Source organism: Callorhinus ursinus, unplaced genomic scaffold, assembly GCF_003265705.2.
Source record: "Callorhinus ursinus isolate GAN/ISIS: 27379988/994484 unplaced genomic scaffold, GSC_fseal_2.0 scaffold12, whole genome shotgun sequence".
NCBI lineage: Eukaryota > Metazoa > Chordata > Mammalia > Carnivora > Otariidae > Callorhinus > Callorhinus ursinus.
Genome location: NW_027397074.1, coordinates 49,090,376 through 49,115,915, shown reverse-complemented (window position 1 = coordinate 49,115,915; position 25,540 = coordinate 49,090,376). Strand labels below are relative to the sequence as shown.

The window sequence follows — 25,540 nt, the reverse complement described above, 5'->3', positions numbered from 1 at the left end:
AAGCTGCTTAATTAGACTTGAGGAATGAGATCCACTGAGGGCTCTAGAAACCCCTGGGCAGTAACCATTTCTGCACGGTTGGGAACCTCTCATTTGGGAGGTTGTCCCACCTTCTCCCCATTTCTCACTCTACCCGCTGCTTCAGGGACACTGCCAGGGAATGGTCGACTAGAAGGCTTGGTGGTTAAGACTGGGCTTGCTGCAGAGCACATACTTTGGCTTCATCCCCACCACCGCCTCCTCCTAATGATGCCCCTTTTGAGAATCTGCAATTTCACCACCTTCCCAGTAACCATCTGGGAGACACCCGTGCAAATACAGTTGAATTACTGTCATCAAACCATCTATCGGCATTCACCTTTCCAAACTATTTTACCTAGAACTGTGGGAATTCCATCTAGGATTACCCAGGATAACTTTCATTTCTAGTACTGTTATCAATTATGAAAAAATATATAACAAGACTTCTAAAATAATTACTATTGCAAAAAAAGAAAATTATATAAAGCTACATGTAAGTCTGGATGTTAATTCAAATTTCAAATTTTTTGTATGGCTTTTCATATCATTTTAACAGGGACCCAGGACAGGGATATAGATTGCACTCTCTGACTAGGGGCTGGTGGGACTAACTGACAGGAGGCCTCCTGCTTGAAGAATCAAGAATGTGAATGAGATGGAAGATATTGTCACAGCCCGGGTCTGTTGAGGTTGACAGCATGGCCATGGACTAAGCCAGTCCCAACGAGTTATGGACCTAGAGTCATTCTGTGAACTCCCATGTAGTATATCTGGGGGAAAGGCATTTGCCCTGAGGGGAGAACCTTGGCATCTATCTATCTAATCTATCTATCTACCTACCTATCCATCTATATGTTGGTATAGAAGTGATACTCAGACCAGAAGTGGAAAACTGTCCTTGAAATCATGTTGTTGTGAATACACACGTACTGGTTTGCATTCTGTATAATCAAGTTCAACAAACATTTATTGAGAATCTAGTTCTAAAGTTCAACATAGTTTGGAGATAGAAGGAAGGCCAAGACAAGGAGCTCATGGTCTGATGGTGGAGGCATAAATGTAAAAAAAAATAATTCACTGTGAGCTACGATAATGGAGATTTTGTAGAACTCCAAAGAAGGGACATGCAGTAGAACTTTAGGAAAGACTGGTCATGGTTGGTCAAAACGTCTATCTTGGAGAAATTAATATGTGACTGAGTCTGAAAAAATTAGTAGACATAGCCTAGGAAAGAGTAGGGTGCCTGGCAATAATGTAAGTGAAGGCAGAGGTTGAAAACTTTCAGGTTAGTGAGGACAGATAAGGGCCACTGAGGAACATTAAGTGTGGGTCACAGAGCAATGCAAGGCTTAATAATGAGAAACTGGACCTGTGTCCTGAAAACCAACTATTTCAAATGGGCAAGGTCCATCCTAGGTGTCTGTCCTGAGTTAGAAGAACTTGCTACCAAAAGAAGAAAAGAATTCTCCATCAGCAACCTTCTCTAGTTGTCTTCATTGCTTCAACTGCCTTTGCCTTACCTCTCAACACGACCATCACGAGTAACAGAAGACAATTTTATCTTCTTCAGTTTGGGACTGCACAGGGAAATGATTCACCCCCTAACATTTATTTCTCAGTTTAGCCTCTAGGACATATTAAATAACTGCATCAGCTCTTTCTATTCTAACCAGAAAGGGTTACTTATTGGTCTGGAGTGTTTTATCATTACTGCCATGGGTTATATTTCATGTTTAATTTGCAATGTTAATTTCCCACTGCCTAATTGTTCTCATTTCAATCAGGGTTTGGTGCACGAGACTGCATTTGGATGGGACTGTCTGATTCAGCTTTTTGGGTACTAGTGAATCTTCGAATTCTACCTGCAACAGAAATGCCAGTGCCCCATATTCATTTCAATGAGTCCCTTCTTGTGATTCATTCTTGGATCACAAGAGGACCTCTAGATTAATCACAAATAGGGTGTATTGGAAGTTTTGGGCAATTAAATTCTGGGATTCCATCTGAATTCCCATAATAGACCAGACCACAGATATTAGAAATCATCTGAAAACCCACTGGGCTGCAAGTTCAGGTAGTAATTATTAATGTTTGTTGAACAAATGAATGAAGCTCCTCCTATGTACCAAGAACTGAGATTAACATTTAAATTTGCTATTTGAGCTCTAGACCCTTGAAATAGAAAACTAACATTTGGATAAATTAGGTCCAAATCTCTACAACATAGTAGAAACTGAATAATTACTATGTAATAAAAATACCAAAAAACTATTCTTCTTGATGATCTACTACATAATTAAAAAAATAAGCCGCCAGGGAATGCCTGGGTGGCTCAGTCAGGTAAGTGACCAACTCTTGGTTTCGGCTCAGGTCATGATCTCAGGATGGTGGGATCCAGTCCCAAGATGGGACCCATGCTCAGCATGGAGTCTGCCTGAGATTCCTTCTCTCCATCTTCTCCTCCTCCTGCTCACATGCGAGCGCGTTCTCTCCCTATCTCTCTCTAAAATAAATAAATAAATACAATCTTAAAATTCTATTAAAAAAAAAAAAGCCTCCAGGAATTTGTTTTCTGTTCTAAGGGTACTAATAAATGGGGGAAAGTTTTCAAGGAACCTTTCTCCCTGGGAGCCCATTGCAGTACAGACTCTGAGGACTTCAATCTGTACTTTCTAGTCCATCCAGAAGGTTCACAATCAAGTAGCTAAAAGAAACCAGGAGGAGCTAAGCAAACAAAGAGCAGGAGCAGACGTGAAGCCAGGTTACGGAACAGATGAGAATGGGTAGTGGGAAGGGCATGAAAGTCGCTCAGGACAAGGATTCCAGGGAGATCATCCTGAACTCTTGGTGACTTCATTTTCAGGGCACCTAAGTTGGGTGGTTGGTCAGGAGAGTATAAATGGCTAATTGTTAGTTTGCACCCAGTTCGTACAACTGGTAGTCTGCCTTGGTTTCCATTTGTCCTTTGGTTCCCTTGCCTGCATTTCTGGGTCTCCTACATGTTCTCTGAGTCTTGCAAGCCTCCCCTGCCCAGGGTAGGACACTAGTCCCTCCACCTCCCGCCAGTCATTCCATGGGAGCCTATCTGAGGCCTGCAGGTGCAACCATCTGCCTAGATGCAAGCATCACCCTCATCTGAACCTCTTGGATTTTGATGGGGTTGGCTACATCACCTTGGGCCTATGCTCAGGAGCCTCAGTTACCCCAGCAGGGGCCTGTCCCCTAGAGACTGGTCCTCTAGGCTGATGCCTGCCTCTGTCTAAGCCACCTTCCTACTATTCTCTACTTGCCATGGAAGTCTAAACACACTTTGTGGTTCAGCCCATCCCAATGATGATAGAAAAATGATGCAAATGATTGGAAAAGTCGATTTTCAAAGAAACAGATAACTTCCAGGTCACATGCGTAATTCAGGAATCACTATCAAAATCTCAATTGGGGGCTGGAGTGGGGAAAAATTACAAGGGGAGCGATATGGGAAAATGGAGAAATAAAGAAATGGGGGAATTCACTAAATTCCTGAATCCAACTGTGGCTCTGAAAGTGTGTAACCATAATTATTTAAAGACCACATCCCTCTCCCCCCACACCTGGGTCATTACTAGAGAGATGCTGGCAGCTCCCCAGATCTTTTCATGTGTGAGCCTCAGGGGCCAGGACCTTCTCTGGAACTCCTCCTCCCTCCGTTTGGCATACTCCCTCCTCCCTCTGTTTGGCATATGCTACTGTCACAAAGGTGTCTTGCTTTCAGATGCCTTTTAGAACCTCCCTTGAGGTTTCTCTGCAGAAAAAAAAATTGATCCTTTCATTTGTTCTTATGGAAATGCAACAATTTTCTCGGTTTTTGTTTCCCTTTAAATTTTTATTTTTGGCTCAGGTCGTGATCTCAGGGTCCTGGGATCTGGCCTGAGTCGGGCTCCTGCTTCTCCCTCTCACACTCCCCCTGCTTGTGTTCCCTCTTTCTCTGTGTCTCTTTCTGTCAAATAAATAAATAAAACCTTTTTAAAAAAAATTTATTTTTAAACTTAGGAAGTTTTTGCTCATCTCAAAATCAGTCTGATAATTATACTTTTTTTCTAGCTATTTTGTAAAAACTTAGTTCCAAAATCCAACTGAAATTGACCTTACAACCTCACGTGATGTGAGAATCATCACCCACCCACCTACCCTCTATTTTTATTGCCAAAATACGCATTCCTTCTTACTGATTTTTGCAGTTTCTTTGTAGTATTAAGTTCATTTATGTACAAGAATTTTATTTTCAGGGCAAACCATTTGTTATTATTGATCTGTCAAGTATTGTGCTAATTCTGAAATGTTTTTGCTTAATGCAGATTTACATATATTAAAAGCTGATAGGGAAAAATCCCTCTTCCTCATTAGCATTTATATTAAAATCTCTTAGTTTTTCTCACCTTTTTTTTATGAGCTTTTGAATTATTTTGTCACAATAAAACAATCACACTGAAGTTTTGACTAAAATTGTTTTAAACATTATAAGGTAATTTGGGGAGAACTGACAACTTCACAAAATTTAATCTTCTTATCCTGAAGCACCATGGTTTTTTATTTGTTCAAATATTTTCTATATTTCAGTAGCGCTTAGCATTAAGAATTAATGCTATCTTAAATTTGACTAGTGCTTTCCAGTTTGTATTTTCATGATGCTTCCACGGGCCAACCAGGAGCTCTGACTTAGATATCCAGAGATTACAGCTCTGTCCTGTCTCTACCATTTACTGGCTTGTGTGATCTTGGGAAGATCACTTTACCTTTCTGGGTCTCATCTGCCCAAAAAGGTGGTTCTGTTAGGTTAGTCCACAGGCTCCGTGGGAAAGAACATGATGTAGCATCTTCTGAGGTGTGTTCCAGGGACCATTGTCCCCATGGCATATTGTTAGAGGTAACATCCTAATGTTCTGTGATCCAAAAAATTTGGGAAATTTTGATTAAGCAGAATTAAACTGGTTTCTTTTCTGTAAGACTTCTCAGAAACTTAAATAGGCTAATACATTATATATGATGAATATAATAGTTGCTCCTTCCCAAACTTTTTTGGCCATAGTCCTTTTCTACATGCTTAGGAACTCACATAATTAGAGTTCTGTGGAACATCTTTAGGGAGTTCTGTTACAGTGGAGAATGCATGTGCTTCTGAACCAGATGGCTCGGTCCACATTTTTGGACAATCAACTATTGTGTGAACTTATCTTCAATGCGCCTCACCTTTTCTCTCTGTAAATCAAGGATAATAATGCCTGTTTCAGAGTGGCAGGAGTTTCATTCACAGTTCTGATCACCAACAGCCCCTGACTTTCCCAGAGGGAGGCTGTTATTTTCTTGCTCCATTGATACCAGATCTGACCATGAACTTACTTTGGCCAATGAATTGTGAGAAGTGATATGTGTCACTTCTGGGCAGAAGCTAAAAGAGTCAGGGCAGAGTTCGTTCACCATTTTCTGTCTGTCTGTCTTCTAGTCCTGGTATTAAGGCAGCCTGTGTGGAGATGGAGCTTCCATCAGCCTATGTCCCTGAGTGACTACAATAAGCAGAGGCTCCTTGTTAACCTGTAATGAACACATGACATGAGCAGGAAATAAACATTATCGTTTCAACTTTCTGATAATAGCTGGTTCTTTGTTACCATGGCATAATCTAGGTTAACCTGAGTAATGAAGGAGTAAATAAAATAATCGATGGAGAAGACAAAGTGCTTGGCAGTTAGCATTCAATAGATTATTCTAAGTTTTATTTTGGGCAAATAGTTTCTGTATTCTTGAATACTTTTTGCATTTTTATCCCTACCTAGGTGAAAAAAAAAAATCCTCAAAAGGAACTAAATGCATTGGAAAGAAAATAAAATTTATCCTCCGTTGAAAGAGTATCTTCTATTTGCATAGATTGCTATGTGCTGCCGAGGGCAATAGTCCACAATTACTAGATGAAAGGAAGGAAACTTGCATTTGGGCCCTAACAATATTCCATTTCATTTTTTTATTAAATTATGAGTTGTGAATAACGGTCCTTGAGCAAAGACTTCGGTTCAGTATCTGTACGTGAATGGAATTCTTAGTGCCGTGGGGAGATCTCTGATCAGATGCAGAGTCGGGAACACTGCAGGCCAGGGTCAATCAGGGCTCCAGCCCAGCAGAGGAGCTGGGCAAAAGCCTTTGGGAGCTGAAAGAAGAGGAATTAAGGGGGATCCTCTTAGCCTTTGCTGCTGCTTCTTCAAGGGACCCCAACACTCCTCTAGACCCTGTGATCTTCACTCTCTCTGCCCAGGGAGCTCAGGAGAGGAGAGGTTTGTGTAAGTTAAGCAAGATCCTCTTTAAAATGCAAATAGCCTTGGAAGGTTAAGGGGGCTGAGGGGAGAGACACCCCGGGGAAAGAATTCCTTTACTCTGGAATGCTTTTATGCTGATACTTGGAATTAGTTTGTTGAGGAAGAGTGTTTTTAGATAGAAGGAGGACTAGGGAAAAGAGGGAGAGAAAAAAATTTTGAAGCCGAGCATGCAAGGTCCAAGCTGAATGCCTAGACCGGCAGAGAAGAGAGCAGGCAGAGAAGACAGCAAAGGGAAAGAAGTAGCCCTTAGAGAGTGTGGGAAAGCTTAACCTGGTTCTTGTTTGTGTCAAGGTTATGCTTCCTTCTTAATTCTTCTCCAACCACCTATTTCTATCTTGGGAGAACGGTCTCTTTGCTTCCAAAAATGGAACACAAATAGGGGAGGAATCCCTGGAAGTTTCTGCTTTACTTACCTTTGGCAAAGGGAGAAGAATCTGGGTGGGTAGAGAGTGTGGGAGGGTGGAGAATTTGGATGGGTGGAGAATCTGGGTGAATGGAGATTCTGGGTGAGTGGAGAATTTGGGAGAGTAGAGAATCTGGGAGAGTGGAGAGTGTGGGTGGGTGGAGAATTTGGAGAGTGGCAAGTTGGAGAGTAGAGAGTGTGGCAGGGGGAGAACCTGGGGGAATGGAGTATTTGGGAGGGTGGAAAATCTGGGAAAGTGCAGAGTGTGGGACAGTGGAAAATCTGAGTGGGTGGAGAATCTGCGTGGGTGGAGAGCTGGAGAGTGGAAAATCTGGGTGGAGAATTTGGGTGAGTAGAGAATTGGGGAGAATGGAGAATCTGGTGAGTGGAGAACTTGGGTGAGTGGAGAATTTGGGAGAGTGGAGAATCTGGGTGAGTGGAGAGTATGAGAGAGTGGAGAATCTGGGAGAGTGGAGAGTGTGGGTGTGTGGAGAATCTGGGAGAATGGCAAGTTGGAGGGTGAACAGTGTGGGCAGGAGAGAACCTGGGTGCATGGAGTATTTGGGAGGGTGGAGAATCTGGGAGTGTGGAGAGTGTGGGAGACTGGAGTATGTGGGTGGGTGGAGAATGCGGAAGAATGGAGAATTTGGGAGTGGAGAATCTGGGCAAGTAGAGACTTTGGGAATATGGAGAGTGTGGGAGAGTGGAGAGTGGGTGAGTGGAGAATTTGGGAGAGTGGAGAATCTGGGAGTGTGGAGAATCTGGGAGAGTGGAGAGTTTAAGGGGCAGAATCTGGGTGGTGGAGAGTCTGGGAGGCTGGTCTTCAAGGGGAAGGGCATCAGCCCTCACTCGCTGCTCACCCACTCTCAGTTTGGAGGGAGCCTCATAGGAGGTTAATGGGTAGAATTCCTCCATGACTACCTACCTCTTTTTCTCCCCCCAAATCCATTTTCCACATGAGAACTGGCTCCTTTGTTGCTTGATCCTACACTGAAGTAGTCATTGCTCGGCTCCCCCAGCAGAGCTACGTGAGGCGAGAGCCGGCATGTGAGATGTTCTGAGTTGCACAATATGGAATTGGTTTCAGGTTCCAGAGCCCATGTCTCACACTTTCCTTGGTTGTCTTAAAGTGTCAGGAATCATATCCTTTTACACTTTAGGAAGAACAATAGGAAATCCTCTTGTTGGGCCGTTATGAAAAAATGACCTAATGTTTTGGGTAGTTTTTTAAGCTAGTATTTTTAAAGTGCTTTTAGCATTTTTCATAAAATTACCCAAGTACTGTCATTATCTGAAATGTGGAGAATCATTCTGAAAAATTCAAGGCTTTTTTTCTTTGGGAAAGGGGAGAGACTTTTTCTTACTCAGAAACATATAATCCAGTCTGAATCAATGTTTATAAAACCCTCTTCAGTGCCTCTTTAACAGCAGGATGAGAAACCTGAGCATAGCCAGCCCCTGCACCACCCAAATGTGGGATAAAAGAAAAAGAAATGTTTATTTGATTTTTCTGTGGCCCACTTTTAAGACCTTAGCTTCAGAACTCCAAACATACAGTTTTGTACCTTTTTTTTTTTTTTTAAATCTATTGGGAAAGTGTTCAGCTCAAAAATAAAAAAGCCCACTTAACGGTGGCTTAAACAAATAAAGTAAGGTGGGTTTTTTTCATATAATAAGAAATCTGAAGGTAGGTTACTACTGTCTTTGATGCATCTAATTTGCCTTGGGTTTTCTCCTGTGGTCATAAAGTGGCTGCTGCAGCTCCATGCATTGTGTCAGAATTCAAGGCAGACAGAAGGGAAAAAATAGAATGCCAGCCATATCTTTCTCTTTTTATTAGAAAAGGAGAAAATTTATCAGCAATCTCACAGACTTCCAATTAAGTTTCCCAAACTGAGTTACTTTTAACTGCAGGGGAGACTAGGGCAGTGAGTATTTAGCTGGGAAAGTGAGAAGGGGGTTGAGATTAGCTATGGGGTCAACCAAAGGAGCACTGCCCATTCAGCATCTGTTCCTGAGCACATCTTCATCTTCTCCAGGCTCATCCAATGCCTCCTTTCACAGCTGTTGATGTTCTCCAAAATTTGGAAGCATCATCTTTATTCCTCACCAGTACTACCTTTATATACTTAAGATTCGTGCTAAGTGGCTAATGGTTGAGGTCTACTTGTAAAGTAGAATAAAGAGGTACCTAGGAAAACATTTACAGAGCTGTGCCCTGAATTCTTTGTCAATATTTATGCCTATTAAGTCCACAATAGGGTCTATTCACTCTTCAAGACTCTCTGAGGGTCTAATCAGGGCTAGCATGGTTGTTGGCACTGGTGAAACTAGGTGGAGTTCTGGTCCTCATGAAGCATAATTTCTAGACATTATGAGATAGAGAACAAAGGTACAGATGTGTCATATGTCATATAAGCCAAAGAAGACTCTCAAGGAGATGACATTTGAGCAAACACCTTTGTGACGTGGGGCCTTCATTTTTCTGTCCATTTTGATCCATAGTTGCGGCTTTTGGAGGTTCATCCATCTTAAACTCTTGATTCTGTAGTAATCTTCTAAATCTATATCTCATTTCAGGTGCTCCTGGGGCTTCTGCTATACTTCCATTATGCTGTCACTTGGGGATTTATGATTTTTAAATGAAACAAATTTTGTTGAAAATTAAATTCACAATGTAAATCTCTAGATAATGAATTTTTTATTAAGATATAATTTCTACAGAGGAAAATTCACCCTTTTAGTATATAGTTCTGAGAGTTTTGACAAATGTAACCATCATTACACTCAAGATATAGAACAGTTCCATCATTCACAAAGATTCCCCTATGCCCTTTGTAGTCAGGCTTCGGCTCACCCCCAACCCATGGCAACCACTGATTTGTTTTCTGTCCTTAGAGTTCTATTTTCTCCACAACATTACATAAATGAAATCAAATGAATTCATGACAGTTTGTAGCATTTTGAGTCTGATTTCCTTTCACTTAGCATAATGCATTTGAAATGCATCATGTTGTTTTGTGTATCTGTAAGTTTATTCCTTATTATTACTAGGTAATATTCCACTGAATGGGTGTATTACAGCCTGTTTACCCATTCTCCAGCTTCAGGATGTTTGGGTTGTTTCTGCTTTTTGGCATTTTTAAATGAAGGCAGTCTACCTATTGACATACAGGCTTTGTGTAGACATAGGTTTTATTTCCCTTTGGTAAATGCCCAGGAGTAGGAGTTGGGGGTTGTAAAATAAATATATGTTTAACTTATAGGAAAAGGGCAAAATGTTTTCTGAAAGGTCTTTACCATTTTGCCATCAGGAATGTTAAGATGGTTCTAATTGCTTCCCATTCTTGACAGTGCTCGACACAGTCAGTGCATTCTTATTTTAGCCCTTCTAATAAGCGTGTGGTGGTATCTCATTGTAGTTTTATTTTGTAGTTCACTCATGACTAAGGAGGCTGAACATCTTTTCATGTCTTTATTTACCATCTATGTATTTTCTTTGGTGGTATGTCTGTTCAAAATTTTGCTACATTTTATTTATTCTTATCTTTTTAAGAGAGAATGAGAGAGAGAGAGAGAGAGAGAGACTGTGTGAGCGGGGGTGGGAAGGGCAGAGGGAGAGAGAGAGAATCCTAAAGCTTGGAGCCCAACGCAGAGCTCTAGTTCATGCCCCTGAGATCATGACCTGAGCCAAAATGAAGAGTTGGACGCTTAACCGGCTGAGCCACCCAGGCGCCCGTAAAACTTTTGCTACTTTTTTAAATCAAGATTTTTTTTCTGCTTATTGAGCTTTAGGAAATTTTTATATGTTCTGGATAAAAATTACCCATTAGATCTGTATATAATTTATAGATATTTTTTCCTAGTATGTGATTAGCCTTTTTGTCTCTTAATAGCATCTTTCAAATTATAGAAGTTCTTAATTTTAATAGAGTCCAATTTATCAAATTTTTCTTTCATGGATTGTATTTTCAGTGTTGTATGTAAGAAATCTTTGCCTAATCCAAGGTCACAAAGATTTTCTCCTAGATTTTCTTCTAGGTGTTTTATTTTAGGTTTTACGCAGGTATATGATCCATTTGGGGTTAAATTTTATAGGGTGTAAAGTTTGGGTAGGGGTTCACTTTTTACATGTAGCTATCTACTTGTTCCAGCACTATTTTTGCTTCTTTCATTGAATTTTACTTTTGTCAAAAATTAATTGACCATATATGTGTGGGCCTATTTCTTTTCCATTTCTGTACGTTTAGCGTTCCCTCAGTACCTCACTGTAACTTTACAGTAAGTCTGTAAGTCACCTCCCTGACTTTCTTCTTTTTCAGAATTATTATGGCTGTTCAATTTCCTTTGCCTTTTCATCGACATTGTGGGATCACCTTATCAATTTTAACCCCCATGTCATCTTCCTTCTCTGCCTCAGCCAACCCTCTCTGATTCCCCAAAACCTTCATGACCTGACATATGTACTTCCTTTTCACTCTCAGACAAGACAGTCCTCACCTGAGCACCAACACCTCTCCTTCGGGCATCAGAACTGACTCTCCTTTCCCAGGGCCCCCTCCTGAAACCCATCCGGGACCCTGCAGCCTGATTAAGCTCTCTAAAATCAGTTTTCACTGTTAACACTTTTGTTAATAAAACTTTAAAGATCTTCTTGCCTGTAAGAAAAAAATCCATATTGTTTAGTCTAATGATCCCCTTGGGTCTTTTTACCTAACTCTAGTTTTTTTAAGATTTTATTTATTTATTTGACAGAGAGAGAGAGAGAAATGGAGCGCGTGCATGAGTGGGGGGGGGCAGAAGGAGAGGGAGAAGCAGGCTCCCCGCTGAGCACAGAGCCTGATGCTGGCTCCATCTCAGGACCCTGAGATCATGACCTGAGCCCAAACCAAGAGTCAGACACATAACCATCTGAGCAACCCAGGCACCCCTCTTCCCTTTTCTAAGTGACTATATGCTTTTCCCTTATAATTATTGACTAAATGTCTGGTTCCCCATTAGACAGAGCTGTCTGAAGGCAAGGTACCTGTTTCCTCCATCTCTGAACCCCCAGTGCCTAAAGTAATACTCGGTCAAGCCAATCTGTGATTCTCAAATTGATAGGGTAAAAGGGTATGTAAAATATGGGGAGGGAAAGAATATAGTTTATTTTTTATTTTTTTTAATTTTTTAATTTATTTATTTTAAGTAATCTCTACCTCCAACGTGGGGCTTGAACTCATGACCCTGAGATCGAGAGTCACATGCTCTACCAACTGAGCCAGCCAGGGGCCCCAAGAATATAGTTTAAAAAAATTATATTCTGCATTACTACAATTATACTTTGACTTATTTTTAGACATCATATTTATATTTTAAACTTAAACTGAGTGAGAAATATTTATGTTTATCTATAGGTATTAAGAATTTAAAAGGCTGAAGTCACGTTAGTAATATTTGTTGAATTAAAGCATTAGTTTACTAGCCCATCAAGACAGTGATACATCCTTCCTGGTTTCCTAGTACCTAGTATAAGGTCTTCTCCTGAGAAAGCAGCTATAGTCTCACTGCTCACAGGACAGACACATTTTCTGCTTACAGTGTCCAGAGGCAGCAGACAGGAATTATGTGGCTGCTTGATTGAAATTCTGGTAGACAGGGCTGAATCATTCACCCCATTGCAGCAGGTCCTATTGTCCACAGATGGTGCCCTTTGCCCTCTGTACCTTGCAGAAGATCTCTATAGGTGAACTTCTATAATCAGGTGTCAGAACACATAAATGGAGACCAGGGATGTGAATGTTAACATTGTGCCTTTCCCAATACCTGCCTGATGTCTTGGGGTTCACAGGTGGATGGTTTCCAGGCCTTAGATGTGGAACCAGGGCTGACACCATGGAAAAGAGTATCATCAGACTTTGGACGTTGATTGCTTCAGGTCTAAAGATCTGTTTACACAGCCTCTCCTGCTATATGGCCTTGCTGTGGTGTTGGGAATTCCCCTAAATCACAGTACCTTTAAAATCCAATCCCAATGGCTTGCAGAATAAGGATTAAGATTCCATCCACTCTAATATGTTCACATTAATTTATTGAGACCTTAGGAATAAACTTGTAACACAGACTCTTTCTTGATATGCTCTTTCACTCCACAAAATATTTATTGACCATTTACCTACTCTGTGTCAGACACGATGCTATGGAAGTGGGATCTAGAGCTACCCTTCCGTGACTGAAGTCTAGTATGCGTGCATGTATGTGTGCGTGCGTGTGTGTTCATGTGTATATGTCATGTAACATATTGGGGTCATGAACATATTTAGGCCAGGCTGAAGAACTTAGGTTTCATCCTGTAGAAGGTGAAAATCAGGCCAAGCTTTAAAGCAGTACACTATGTTCCCCACACTGGGGATGTTCAGTGAAGCTACATTTCCCCTGCCCATCACCTAATAAATTCTTGCCAATGGAATCGAGTTGAAGTCATATACCAGTTCAGGCCGAAGTAGATAAGATAAGGCCAAAGCCTTCTTCCTTGGAAATAATTTTGTTCTAGAAGGCAGAGTTACAAGTTGACCTGCTTGCAACTGGGATAATTGAGAGAAATAACTTTTGATATGCTAAACCACCAATATTCAGGGTTTAGATTTTTTGTATTTTTTATTGTTATGTTAATCACCATACATTACATCATTGGTCCTTGATGTACTGTCCCATGATTCATTGTTTGTGCATAACACCCAGTGCTCCACGCAGGATGTGCCTTCTTTAATACTCATCACCAGGCTAACCCATCCCCCCACCCTCCTCCCCTCTAGAACCCTCAGTTTGTTTTTCAGAGTCCATCGTCTCTCCTGGTTCGTCTCCCCCTCCAACTTACTCCCCTTCATTCTTCCCCTCCTGCTATCTTCTTTTTCTTTTTTCTTAACATATGTTGCATTATTTGTTTCAGAAGTACAGATCTGTGATTCAACAGTCTTGCACAATTCACAGCGCTCACCATAGCACATCCCCTCCCAATGTCTATCACCCAGCCAGCCCATCCCTCCCACACCCCCACCACTCCAGCAACACTCAGTTTCTTTCGTGAGTTTAAGAATTCCTCATATTCCATCATATGATACATGTCTTTCTCTGATTGACTTATTTCACTCAGCATAACACCCTCCAGTTCCATCCACGTCATTGCAAATGGCAAGATCTCATTCCTTTTGATGGCTGCATAATATTCCATTGTGTATATATACCACTTCTTCTTTATCCATTCATCTGTCGATGGACATCTTGGCTCTTTCCACAGTTTGGCTATTGTGGACACTGCTGCTATAAACATTGGGGTGCACATACCCCTTCGGATCTCTACATTTGTATCTTTGGGGTAAATACCCAATAGTGCAATTGCTGGATCCTATGGTAGCGCTATTTTCAACGGTTTGAGGAACTTCCATACTATTTTCCAGAGTGGTTGCACCAGCTTGCATTCCCACCAACAGTGTAGGAGGGTTCCCCTTTCTCCGCATCCCCGCCAACATCTGTCATTTCCTGACTTGTTAATTTTAGCCATTCTGACTGGTGTGAGGTGGTATCTCATTGAGGTTTTGATTTGGATTTCCCTGATGCCGAGCGATGTTGAGCACTTTTTCATGTGTCTGTTGGCCATTTGGATGTCTTCTTTGAAAAATGTCTGTTCATGTCTTCTGCCCATTTCTCGATTGGATTATTTGTTCTTTGGGTGTTGAGTTTGATAAGTTCTTTATACATTTTGGATAGTAGCCCTTTATCTGATATGTCATTTGCAAATATTTTCTCCCATTCTGTCGGTTGTCTTTTGGTTTTGTGGACTGTTTCTTTTGCTGTGCAAAAGCTTTTTATCTTGATGAAATCCCAATAGTTCATTTTTGCCCTTGCTTCCCTTGCCTTTGGCGATGTTTCTAGGAAGAAGTTGCTGCGGCTGAGGTCGAAGAGGTTGATGGACTCCTGTCTCACGTTTAGGTCTTTCAACCATTTGGAGTCTATTTTTGTGTGTGGTGTCAGGAAATGGTCCAGTTTCATTCTTCTGCATGTGGCTGTCCAATTTTCCCAGCACCATTTGTGGAAGAGACTGTCTTTATTCCACTGGACATTCTTTCCTGCTTTGTCAAAGATGAGTTGACCATAGAGTTGAGGGTCCATTTCTGGGCTCTCGATTCTGTTCCATTGATCTATGTGTCTGTTTTTGTGCCAATACCATACTGTCTTGATGATGACAGCTTTGTCATAGAGCTGGAAGTCCGGAATTGTGATGCCGCCAGCTTTGCTTTTCTTTTTCAATATTCCTCTGGCTATTCGGGGTCTCTTCTGGTTCCATACAAATTTTAGGATTCTTTGTTCCATTTCTTTGAAAAAAGTGGATGGTATTTTGATGGGGATTGCATTGAATGTGTAGATTGCTCTAGGTAGCACTGACATCTTCATAATGTTGGTTCTTCCAATCTATGAGCACGGAAAGTTTTTCTATTTCTTTGTGTCTTCCTCAATTTCTTTCATGAGTATTTTATAGTTTTCTGAGTACAGATCCCTTGCCTCTTTGGTTAAATTTATTCCTAGGTATCTTATGGTTTTGGGTGCAATTGTAAATGGGATCCACTCCTTGATTTGTCTCTCTTCTGTCTTGTCGTTGGTGTATAGGAATGCCACTGATTTCTGTGCATTGATTTTATATCCTGCCACTTGACTGAATTCCTGTAGGAGTTCTAGGAGTTTTGGGGTGGAGTCTTTTGGGTTTTCCACATACAGTATCATATCATCTGCAAAGAGTGAGAGTTTGACTTCCTCTTTGCTGATTTGGATGCCTTTGAGTTCTTTCTGTTGTCTGATTGCTGTGGCTAGGACTTCTAATACTATGTTGAATAGCAGTGGTGAGAGTGGACATCCCTGCCGTGTTCCTGACCTTAGGGGAAAAGCTCTCAGCTTTTCCCCATTGAGAATGATATTCCCTGTAAGTTTTTCATAGATGGCTTTTATGATATTGAGGCATGTACCCTCTATCCCTATACTCTGAAGAGTTTTGATCAAGAAAGGATGCTGTACTTTGTCAAATGCTTTTTCTGCATCTATTGAGAGGATCATATGATTCTTATTCTTTCTTTTGTTAATGTATTGTATCACACTGATTGATTTGCGGATGTTGAACCAGCCTTGCAGCCCAGGGATAAATCCCACTGGGTCATGGTGAATAATCCTTTTAATGTACTGTTGGATCCTATTGGCTAGTATTTTGGTGAGAATTTTTGTGTCCGTGCTCATCAAGGATATTGGTCTGTAATTCTCCTTTTTGATGGGGTCTTTGTCTGGTTTTGGAATCAAGGTAATGCTGGCCTCATAAAATGAGTTTGGAAGTTTTCCTTCCGTTTCTATTTTTTGGAACAGTTTCAGGAGAATAGGTATTAATTCTTCTTTAAATGTCTGATAGAATTCCCCTGGGAAGCCATCTGGCCCTGGGCTTTTGTTTGTTGGGAGATTTTGGATGACTGCTTCCATTTCCTTAGTGGTTATAGGTCTGTTCAGGTTTTCTATTTCTTCCTGGTTCAATTTTGGTAGTTGATACATCTCTAGGAATGCACCCATTTCTTCCAGGTTCTCTAATTTGCTGGCATCGAGTTGCTCATAATATGTTCTTATAATTGTTTGTGTTTCTTTGGTGTTGGTTGTGATCTCTCCTCTTTCCTTCATGATTTTGTTGATTTGGGTCCTTTCTGTTTTCTTTTGGATCAGTCTGGCCAGGGGTTTATCAATCTTGTTAATTCTTTCAAAGAACCAGCTCCTAGTTTCATTGATCTGTTCTACTGTTCTTTTGGTTTCTAGTTCATTGATTTCTGCTCTCATGTTTATTATTTCTCTTCTCCTGCTGGGTTTAGGCTTTATTTGCTGTTCTTTCTCCAGCTCCTTTAGGTGTAGGATTAGGTAGTGGATTTGAGACCTTTCTTGTCTTGAGAAAGGCTTGTATTGCTATATACTTTCCTCTCGGGACTGCCTTTGCTGTATCCCAAAGATTTTGAACAGTTGTGTTTTCATTTTCATTGGTTTCCATGAATTTTTTTAATTCTTCTTTAATTTCCTGGTTGACCCATTCATTCTTTAGTAGGATGCTCTTTAGCCTCCATGTATTTGAGTTCTTTCCGACTTTCCTCTTGTGATTGAGTTCTAGTTTCAAAGCATTGTGGTCTGAAAATATGCAGGGAATAATCCCAATCTTTTGGTACCGGTTGAGACCTGATTTGTGACCTAGGATGTGATCAATTCTACAGTATGTTCCATGGGCACTAGAGAAGAATGTGTATTCCGTTGCTTTGGGATGGAATGTTCTGAATATGTCTGTGAAGTCCATTTGGTCCAGTGTGTCATTTAAAGTCTTTATTTCCTTGTTGATCTTTTGCTTAGATGATCTGTACATTTCAGTCAGGGGGGTGTTAACGTCCCCCACTATTATTGTATTGTTGTCAATGTGTTTCTTTGCTTTTGTTATTAATTGCCTTATATAATTGGCTGCTCCCATGTTCGGGGCATAGATATTTACAATTGTTAGATCTTCTTGTTGGATAGACCCTTTAAGTCGTATATAGTGTCCTTCCTCATCTCTTATTACAGTCTTTGTTTTAAAATCTAATTTGTCTGATATAAGGATTGCCACCCCAGCTTTCTTTTGGTGTCCGTTAGCATGGCAAATGGTTTTCCACCCCCTCACTTTCAATGTGGGGGTGTCTCTGGGTCTAAAATGAGTCTCTTGCAGACAGCATATCGATGGGTCTTGTTTCTTAATCCAATCTGATAGCCTGTGTCTTTTGATTGGGGCATTTAGCCCATTTACATTCAGGGTAACTATTGAAAGATACGAATTTAGTGCCATTGTATTGCCTGTAAGGTGACTGTTACTGTATATTGTCTGTGTTCCTTTCTGATCTATGCTGCTTTTGGGCTCTCCCTTTGCTTAGAGGACCCCTTTCAATATTTCTTGGAGGGCTGGTTTTGTGTTTGCAAATTCCTTTAGTTTTTGTTTGTCCTGGAAGCTTTTTATCTCTCCTTCAATTTTCAATGAGAGCCTAGCTGGATATAGTATTCTTGGCTGCATATTTTTCTCGTTTAGTGCTCTGAAGATATCATGCCAGTCCTTTCTGGCCTGCCAGGTCTCTGTGGATAGGTCTGTTGCCAATCTAATATTTCTACCATTGTAGGTTACATATCTCTTCTCCCGAGCTGCTTTCAGGATTTTCTCTTTGTCTCTGAGACTCGTAAGTTTTACTATTAGATGTCGGGGTGTTGACCTATTTTTATTGATTTTGAGACGGGTTCTCTGTGCCTCCTGGATTTTGATGCCTGTTTCCTTCCTCACATTAGGGAAGTTCTCTGCTATTATTTGCTCCAATATACCTTCTGCCCCTCTCTCTCTTTCTTCTTCTTCTGGGATCCCAATTATTCTAATGTTGTTTCATCTTATGGTATCGCTTAATCTCGAATTCTGCCCTCGTGATCCTCTAGTTGTTTCTCTCTCTTTTTCTCAGCCTCTTTATTTTCCATCATTTGGTCTTCTATATCGCTGATTCTCTCTTCTGCCTCATTTATCCCAGCAGTTAAGTGCCCCCATTTTTTATTGCACCTCAGGGTTTAGTTTTTACTGTTGCAGAACCTACCTTATCCTGCCTAAAATCAGCCGTAGAATCTCATTTCTTTTTTCTTCTTTCTCTTTTTGTTTCTATTTTATTAGGAAGTTCACACCTTTAACTTTTCTCTGATTTCATGTTCACATCTGGTTAAAAAATAAGAATGCTATTTTAGAGCCTGCTAGAGCTGATGGTAGGTCAAATGAAATCATGTGACAGTGTTATGGTGTTGAAAGTAAAGGGCTGACAAGTGTAAGGGACCCATCATTTTTAGGCGGTCAGCAATATTGCCTGTTAGGAGAGAAAAGAGAAAAAAAAAAAGAAAAAAAAAGAAAAAAAAGAAAAGAACCCTGATGATTACTTCTTAATGATTTCATCATGAGTGTGCGTGGTTTTGCCATCTTGTGGCCCAGAAGATCTCTTTGCCACAGTAGAAGCCCATCCTTTCTTCCATTGGATAGGGCATAATTTCCCATCTCTGTAAATAGCCCTTCTTGTAGTGGTCCATTAAGCTTGCATAGATAAAAATTAGACATTATATCAAGATGATAAAGTAAGAAATGGAATCTTCTCTTACTCTACATTTTTCATGGTCTAATTGAAAGAAGAGCAACAGCTCAATTCACCACCACTTGGTGAGGACTTAATGTATATTAGAACTGTCCCAAAGAGCTTCAACGGCAGTGATATCCTTCAGAATATTCAGAAGTATAGATAATGGTGGCTCCTCAACTTTCAGGAAGTAGCTTTAGTAAAGAGTGAAACAATTAGTTCCTGGGGATCCAACATCTAACAATTATTGAACACTTTAGGCCCTTCACCATTCTTAAAAGCTTCACAAGAATTCCATTACTTAACTCATCACAAGAACCCTACGGAGGACATTTAATTATTAGTGTCATTTGTTGGATATGGAAGCCATGGCAGAGGTAGAAGGGAACTGCTCAAAGTCGCACAGTTAGATAGCGGTGGCACTGGGACCTGACCCCAGCACTCTGGTTATAGAGGCCATGCCTCACTAAAATGATGGGGAAGTTTCGAGAGCCTGAGTTTACCTGTGGATGACTAAGCTACTTCTGCCATCAGGTGGGCTGAGCGGTCCAGAGAAAAGCTAAGTTCAGTTATAGAACAATGATATGACATTTCTTGACACTTGAGTACATGGCTCCACACATTCTTACCCACTGTATCAACAGGAAGTTATTTCAAGGAGGACAGGGTGACATTTTGAAGCATAAATGGATGTGGGCCTTCCTACTCCTTTGATAAATCCTTCCCAGCTCAGGCAGCCAGAGAGCTCTGCCGCATCTGCCCTCAGGGTATAATCTTTAGCAATGTAGGGAGAGAGAAACAAGTGAGTGTCAGGCTTTCAAAAATAAATAAATAAATAAAAGCCTCACGGAGGGTATCTTAACTACCTCGAAAAGAAATGGCTTTTTTTTTTTTTCCTGGCAAGAGGAGTGTCTTTTTGAGCATTCAGAGCAGAAAGCTTGGAATAAGAAATTTGGAAGAATACAGTGCAGCCAGTTTCCCCTTGATAAAGAAAGGTTGAGGGAGCCAGCAGATAGAATGGTTCAACAGTGATACAGAATGTGAAGAAGCGTAGACACTGATGAGAGGATGTCGTATTTCCCCTTCCAAAGGCTTGCACCAAAAAAAGGAAGAGATAACATCCACTGAGTTTGAGAGCACAGTTCTAAAAGGGGGCTGAAGTCCACTTACTGCATAGGAGCGAGGGAATGGCAGGTTCCCCATCTATCATGAGGCGGGAGCGGTACAGATATGGTCGCCATGTGGGTAGAGAGAGCACTAGAGACAACGCCGCTGTTTCCCACAGCCCAGAGCTGGGAGGGAGGCAGTTGAACTTTTCATTCCTAGTAAGGACAGACAAATTTGGCTGCGACTGAGAGGGAAAGAGGGAGATGTGAACACCCGTGTGCCTGAAAGAAATGTGACAAAAGTACTCTGCCTCAGGAAACAGTGTGGTGCTGACCTGGGCCAGACAGGGATCCAGACAAGGGTCTGGAACAGGGAAAACCGCTTCTGAAAGCCAGACAGCACTTTTCAAGCTGACACCAACTTGCCCAGGTCTCTCCCCAGGTTGGACCCCCTCCCTTACCCCCATCACACACATGTGAACGCACTATAGAGGCACCATCCCTAGAGCTTAGACACCTTCCTTGAGTCAGAAAATGGGAAAACCCTTCATAGGCTGAAAAACTGTAATTCTGAGTTCACTCGGAATTAACTAAGATTATGTTTCCTGCCCTGAGATGTACTAGTACTGCAAAGAGAAATTTAGTTGAGCAAGTTTTCCTTTCTCACAAACTACAGTGCATAGCTTGGGAATTGTCTGACGCCCCTGTAGAGCCAACCAGTAATATCTGTGGCTTTCTCAATGACACAAAGTAAAACTGGACATGATAGAGCTTACCCAGTAAGGGAATGGAAAGTGGAGTGCTCGGTCAGCACAGCACAAACAGGTAGTAAATAGCAGACCTTTAATAACTGAGCAAAACTAGTAGTCATTTCCTTATAAACAGCCACATATTCAACCATATGAATGTACTGAAAATGAACATACCGAGCGAAACTATGTAGAAGACATAAACAAATGCATGATGTGAATGCCAGGCCCTTGTTGTAATCTGCAGGAGATAACATGGGGAGGTCAGGGACCTCAGGAAGTAGATCAAGTTCTTAGAAATGAGTTGTCAACCAAAATATACTGAAAACAAGCAAGTCTACATAAGCTTTCTCAATTGAGCTCCTGCTAAAGCTCCCTGTGAAATAAGCGGGACAGGAAACGAACTAGAATTTGCTTTTGTTATATTAAAGGAGGAAAGATGTGTTAAGAAAATTAATAGCAAGAGAGTAGGTAGGAGGCTACACTAACAAAGACAAAAAAAAAAAAACTGTGTCCAATCACCCTCAAGCCCTTAGAAGCAACCATTTACATATCAACAATAGTTAGACTAATCACCTATCGTTTGTAGCTTCCCACTGAAGAAGATTCAATAAAAGATCGTCATTAGGTAATACTTAGCAGTCTTGGTTCAAGTTTCTTCCTTCACCTGAGAGTAATAAAAATGAGTTCATTCGCATTATTTTATAATTTCACCAATTTACTAATTCAGACAAGGTTCTCTCCCAGTTACTTTGAATTAATTTTCTCATCATTAAAAATTAGAGATACGGGAAACATTGCTAGCACATTCACAGGCAAAACGAAAGGCTAAAATGAAGAGTTTCATCTTTGTCTTCCACTCGGACAGGTTCATATTCACGTCCTCCATTCACTTTCTGATTAGCAAAGTCCTATCCTCCTTGGAAATTTCTGGTAGAATTTGGTACTGGAATTTGGTACTGGAATTGAGGAGGTGAACTGGATGGAAACTTGAAATTGGAAACTATGAAGGAAACCAGGGCTTGAGCTGGGAATCTTGAACCCAGGACCGCACAGGGTTGGTCACATGAAGCCCATGATAGAAGAAGGGGGTGGTAAACTCTCCGCTGACCTTCCTGCCTATATCCCAGGGCATGCTTAGATAACAGATCAGGTTAGAGCAGTGGAAGTGGGGGCAAGAATTTGGGGGTGGAAATGGGAGGAGGGAAAGGCACTAAGCCTGTGGAAGAGAAAGCTAACCAGATCCAGACAGGGATGTCTTATTTCCTGCCCAGAGAGCTTTGGGGTTCAGACAAGAACTCAAGTGCTAGGCAGGAAAGACAGAAGCCCAAGCATGCAGACCGAACAAGACCTCTGAGACTAGTAAGGCTACAACATGGTTGGGTACAGTTTCCCAGGGCTAAATCGGATACTAGGTACTAGTCTATGGCACCACAACTAATTCTATACCCCACCCACTGGAATCCATAACTTACTTTGGTCACGTTGTCTTGGAAATGGGATAAGGATGATTTGAATGTTCATGCAGAGAAGGACCTTGCTTGGCGAGTGCAGTGGGTAGAGAGACAAGGCAGGGCAGAGGCTGCCCTGTGGAGTCACGGTTAACAAGACCCCCACCTCTATCACTGAGAAAGCAAGCTTTCTGACAAAATATGGGCAGTTGACAGAGACAGGACACCACACTTCATTAATGTAGTAAATATTTATTGAGTATGCCTAGCCTGGTGCTGGCTTCTGGAGAGAATACGAAACAAAAATCATTCAAGGGGCTTAATGGCTATTATACATCTTCTGGACACATATTGAAATAGCAGTTGAAGACAGGTGGATTAAGTGGCAAGAAGGCAGGTACACTCAAAGGAGAGATGAGTCAAGGGTGGGGGGGCTTCATGGAAGAAGCAATTCAAGAGGAGACTTCAGAGTGGGTGGAATTTAGATCAATGCAGATGAAGGCGGAAGGCAATTCCAGATGGAAAGACGCACCACAGTGTGTGAGAATGAAATGCGATACGTCACAGAAGTCATTTAGAACAATTCCTGGCACCAAGAAAGCCTACAGCAAATGAGATGTTAGGCTATTGTTGTTGCTATTAATTCTGCTACTTTTACTGTTGACACGATTTTTATTTTTATGATATTTTTACTGCTTTTGGTAAAGAACAGGGATTAAAAGGACACATTTGGGAGATAGTAAAGAGCAGTTCAGACTTTCTTCTTGAGAAGTATGTGCAATAAAAGTCTCACAGTGAGCAAGGGTTTGCATCAGAATTGTTTCTGGATCCACAGTGTAACAGAAGTGCCCTGTTCCAAGAGGACCATGGGAAAAAGTTACCCTGAAACATTGAAGCTCGGTGCCCGCAAACACCACAGACGGCCTTGTAACTACACATCACTGTGCTTTAGTCAATGATTGCGTGGGTCAAAAAATGAAATGGAACATCCTAAGCTCCTGGACAAACAGTCCCTCTCTTTTATCTCCTTTTCTTGTCCAGTGGTCTAGTTGTTTGAGGGCAAACATGAGTAGGCATGAGACAGAAAATGATGTGATTCTCTTTAGTACCTAGAGAGGATGTTGCTAGGACAGAATGAAACACTAGTAGAGAACCAGCAGGGGTTTGTCTGAACATTGAAAATACCCCTTAGGAGCTGTATTCAAAAAAGGGCAAAAGAGATTTCAGTGGAGAGTGATTATCGCTTGCGTCTCAGAACGACTGCCTTATTGCCGATTAGTATCCCTTTTGCAATGGCCATTCTCTCTTCGTTCCGTTTGCTGCCAGGTTTTATAACTATCAAAGAGGCTGCAGAGGCAGTGTCCCTGAGAAAGAGTGTCCCTTTAACTTTTAGTTAAAGGGGTGCACAAAGCCTGCTTCTCCAACACGACTCTCTAGATCCGCAAGCTGATTCCATAGAGAGGATGTACCCAGTCAAAGGTAAATGGCAACCAACTCCAATTTCAGTGTCTATTTTCTGTCATGGAGCTGGGCAGCAGGGCTGTGCGTGTGCATGCATCAGGAGGTGGTTCTGAGGGACTGGGTCCGGTGGAGCCAGCCTAAGTGACTTGTTCAGCCTCTGCTTTGCTGTTTTGTCTCTTGGCTTTTGAGGAAGGCTAGGCTGCCTCCCAGGATTGCTCCCTGCTGAAAGTTTTATTCTGAGTGTTTGCAAAGAAGCAAAGCTCTAGTAAAGAGGTAGATGTTACAGTAATTCTACTTTGTGGAGTAAAAACCAAATCATTTCAAGAACACCCAGAGGATTAAACAAACAAACAAACAAACAAAAACAGCTTGAATTTTTCTTGAAGTCTTTTCCTTTCTGGTATAAAAGACCAGTCTGAGGGGCGCCTGGGTGGCTCAGTCATTAAGCATCTGCCTTCGGCTCAGGTCATGATCCCAGGGTCCTGGGATCGAGCCCCGCATCGGACTCCATGGGAAGCCTGCTTCTCCCTCTCACACTCCCTCTGCTTGTGTTCCCTCTCTCGCTGTGTCTCTGTCAAATAAATAAATAAAATCTTAAAAAAAAAAAAAAAAAGACCAGTCTGAGACCTGGGAATTATTGCTACGACTTAACGTACCTCCAGGCAGCGTGTGAAATATCCTGACATGCCTGCATTCTGATGCAAGAGGCAGAGAACTTGTTTTCCAGATGCCTGGTTTGTTTCTGACTACAGTCTTGTAGAAGAGGGAACAGTATTAGCCTAATGAAGATCGTTTCCTCAGGGTGACCCCTGGATGTTTTGAAGGTGAAATTCACCAAAGTCTGATTTACTCATTTGTTCTAGGAAGCAACTTGTTGCAAACTGTGGCACCACAAACAACAGTCAAAGAATCTATTGCTCACTGACGTTCAAAGCACAGGATCAAAAAAAAAAAGTGTGGTCTTTCCTTCCTTACTGCTATGTTTCTCCTTGCACCAGGCACTGTCCTGGGGGATGTGGGCTCTCCACACTTATGATGTTCCTTGCAAAAAACTGACAGCAATAACCCCTACAGGAAACAGACAACATTTCAAGCACTATTATAGAATTAATTAGAAGTGTTTTTACCTAAGGAAAGGGGGGAAACAAACAAACAAACAAAATCATCCATTCTGCAGCCTCTTGGTTAAATGCTACTCAAGATTCACACGTTTTCAGCAGCAGCAGAAGAAAAAGACCAGTATTCATAAGAAACTACAGTATAGGTCCTTGCACAGTATGAAAAACTCCTTGATTTAGCTCATCAGGTTTTTTTTTTTCTGTTATTCTTTTAGTTAAAGAAAACAAACTATACCCATTCACGGTACTGGCAATGATAGTTTAGCTGGGTCTCTTAAATTCCACTTGTCTCATTATTTAAAATCCTTTTCAGAGTGGAAAGCAGGAAACGTACCTTAAAGGAGTAGTAGAAGGAGCCCCACTCCTCCCCTTCCACCACTTCCGTGAAAGTCACCGTTTCCGTGCAGAGGACTGGGGAAGCATCCAGGGTCTGTGTGGTCCCGCTGGAAGCGTCGGAGTCCGGGCCGCGCTCTGTGAGGTTGGCTGGCATGGCTCAGGTGGACTCGAGCCTGGCTGTCCCGGCGCCTGCGGCCCAGGAAGAGTCCAGCTCCCCTCTGAGCGCTGCAGCTCTGCACCTGCTCTGCCTCCCAAGGCTTCTGCCTGGAGCTCGGCTCAGCAGAGGCACGGAGCCCTCCCAGAGCCCACCTCCCTGAAGAGCTCTGCCTGATGCCTGCGAGGATCCATGTGCTGCTCTCTCCTCTCCTCAGCAGTTATGATCTAGGA

The 25,540-nt window shown here is 41.6% G+C and overlaps 1 protein-coding gene and 1 non-coding gene across 2 annotated transcripts in view; both read right to left on the bottom strand.

Annotated features, from left to right (window-relative positions):
• NPSR1 (neuropeptide S receptor 1) overlaps window positions 1–25,307 on the bottom strand; it is a 147,310-nt gene extending 122,003 nt beyond the window's left edge. The window contains 1 exon segment of the mRNA XM_025873355.1: window positions 25,152–25,307. Within this exon segment, the coding sequence (XP_025729140.1) occupies window positions 25,152–25,307 (156 nt within the window).
• On the bottom strand, window positions 11,966–12,038 carry TRNAE-CUC (transfer RNA glutamic acid (anticodon CUC)). Its single transcript has one exon. It is a non-coding gene; the product is annotated as a tRNA-Glu (tRNA).
• Window positions 25,308–25,540: the final 233 nt, after the last annotated feature.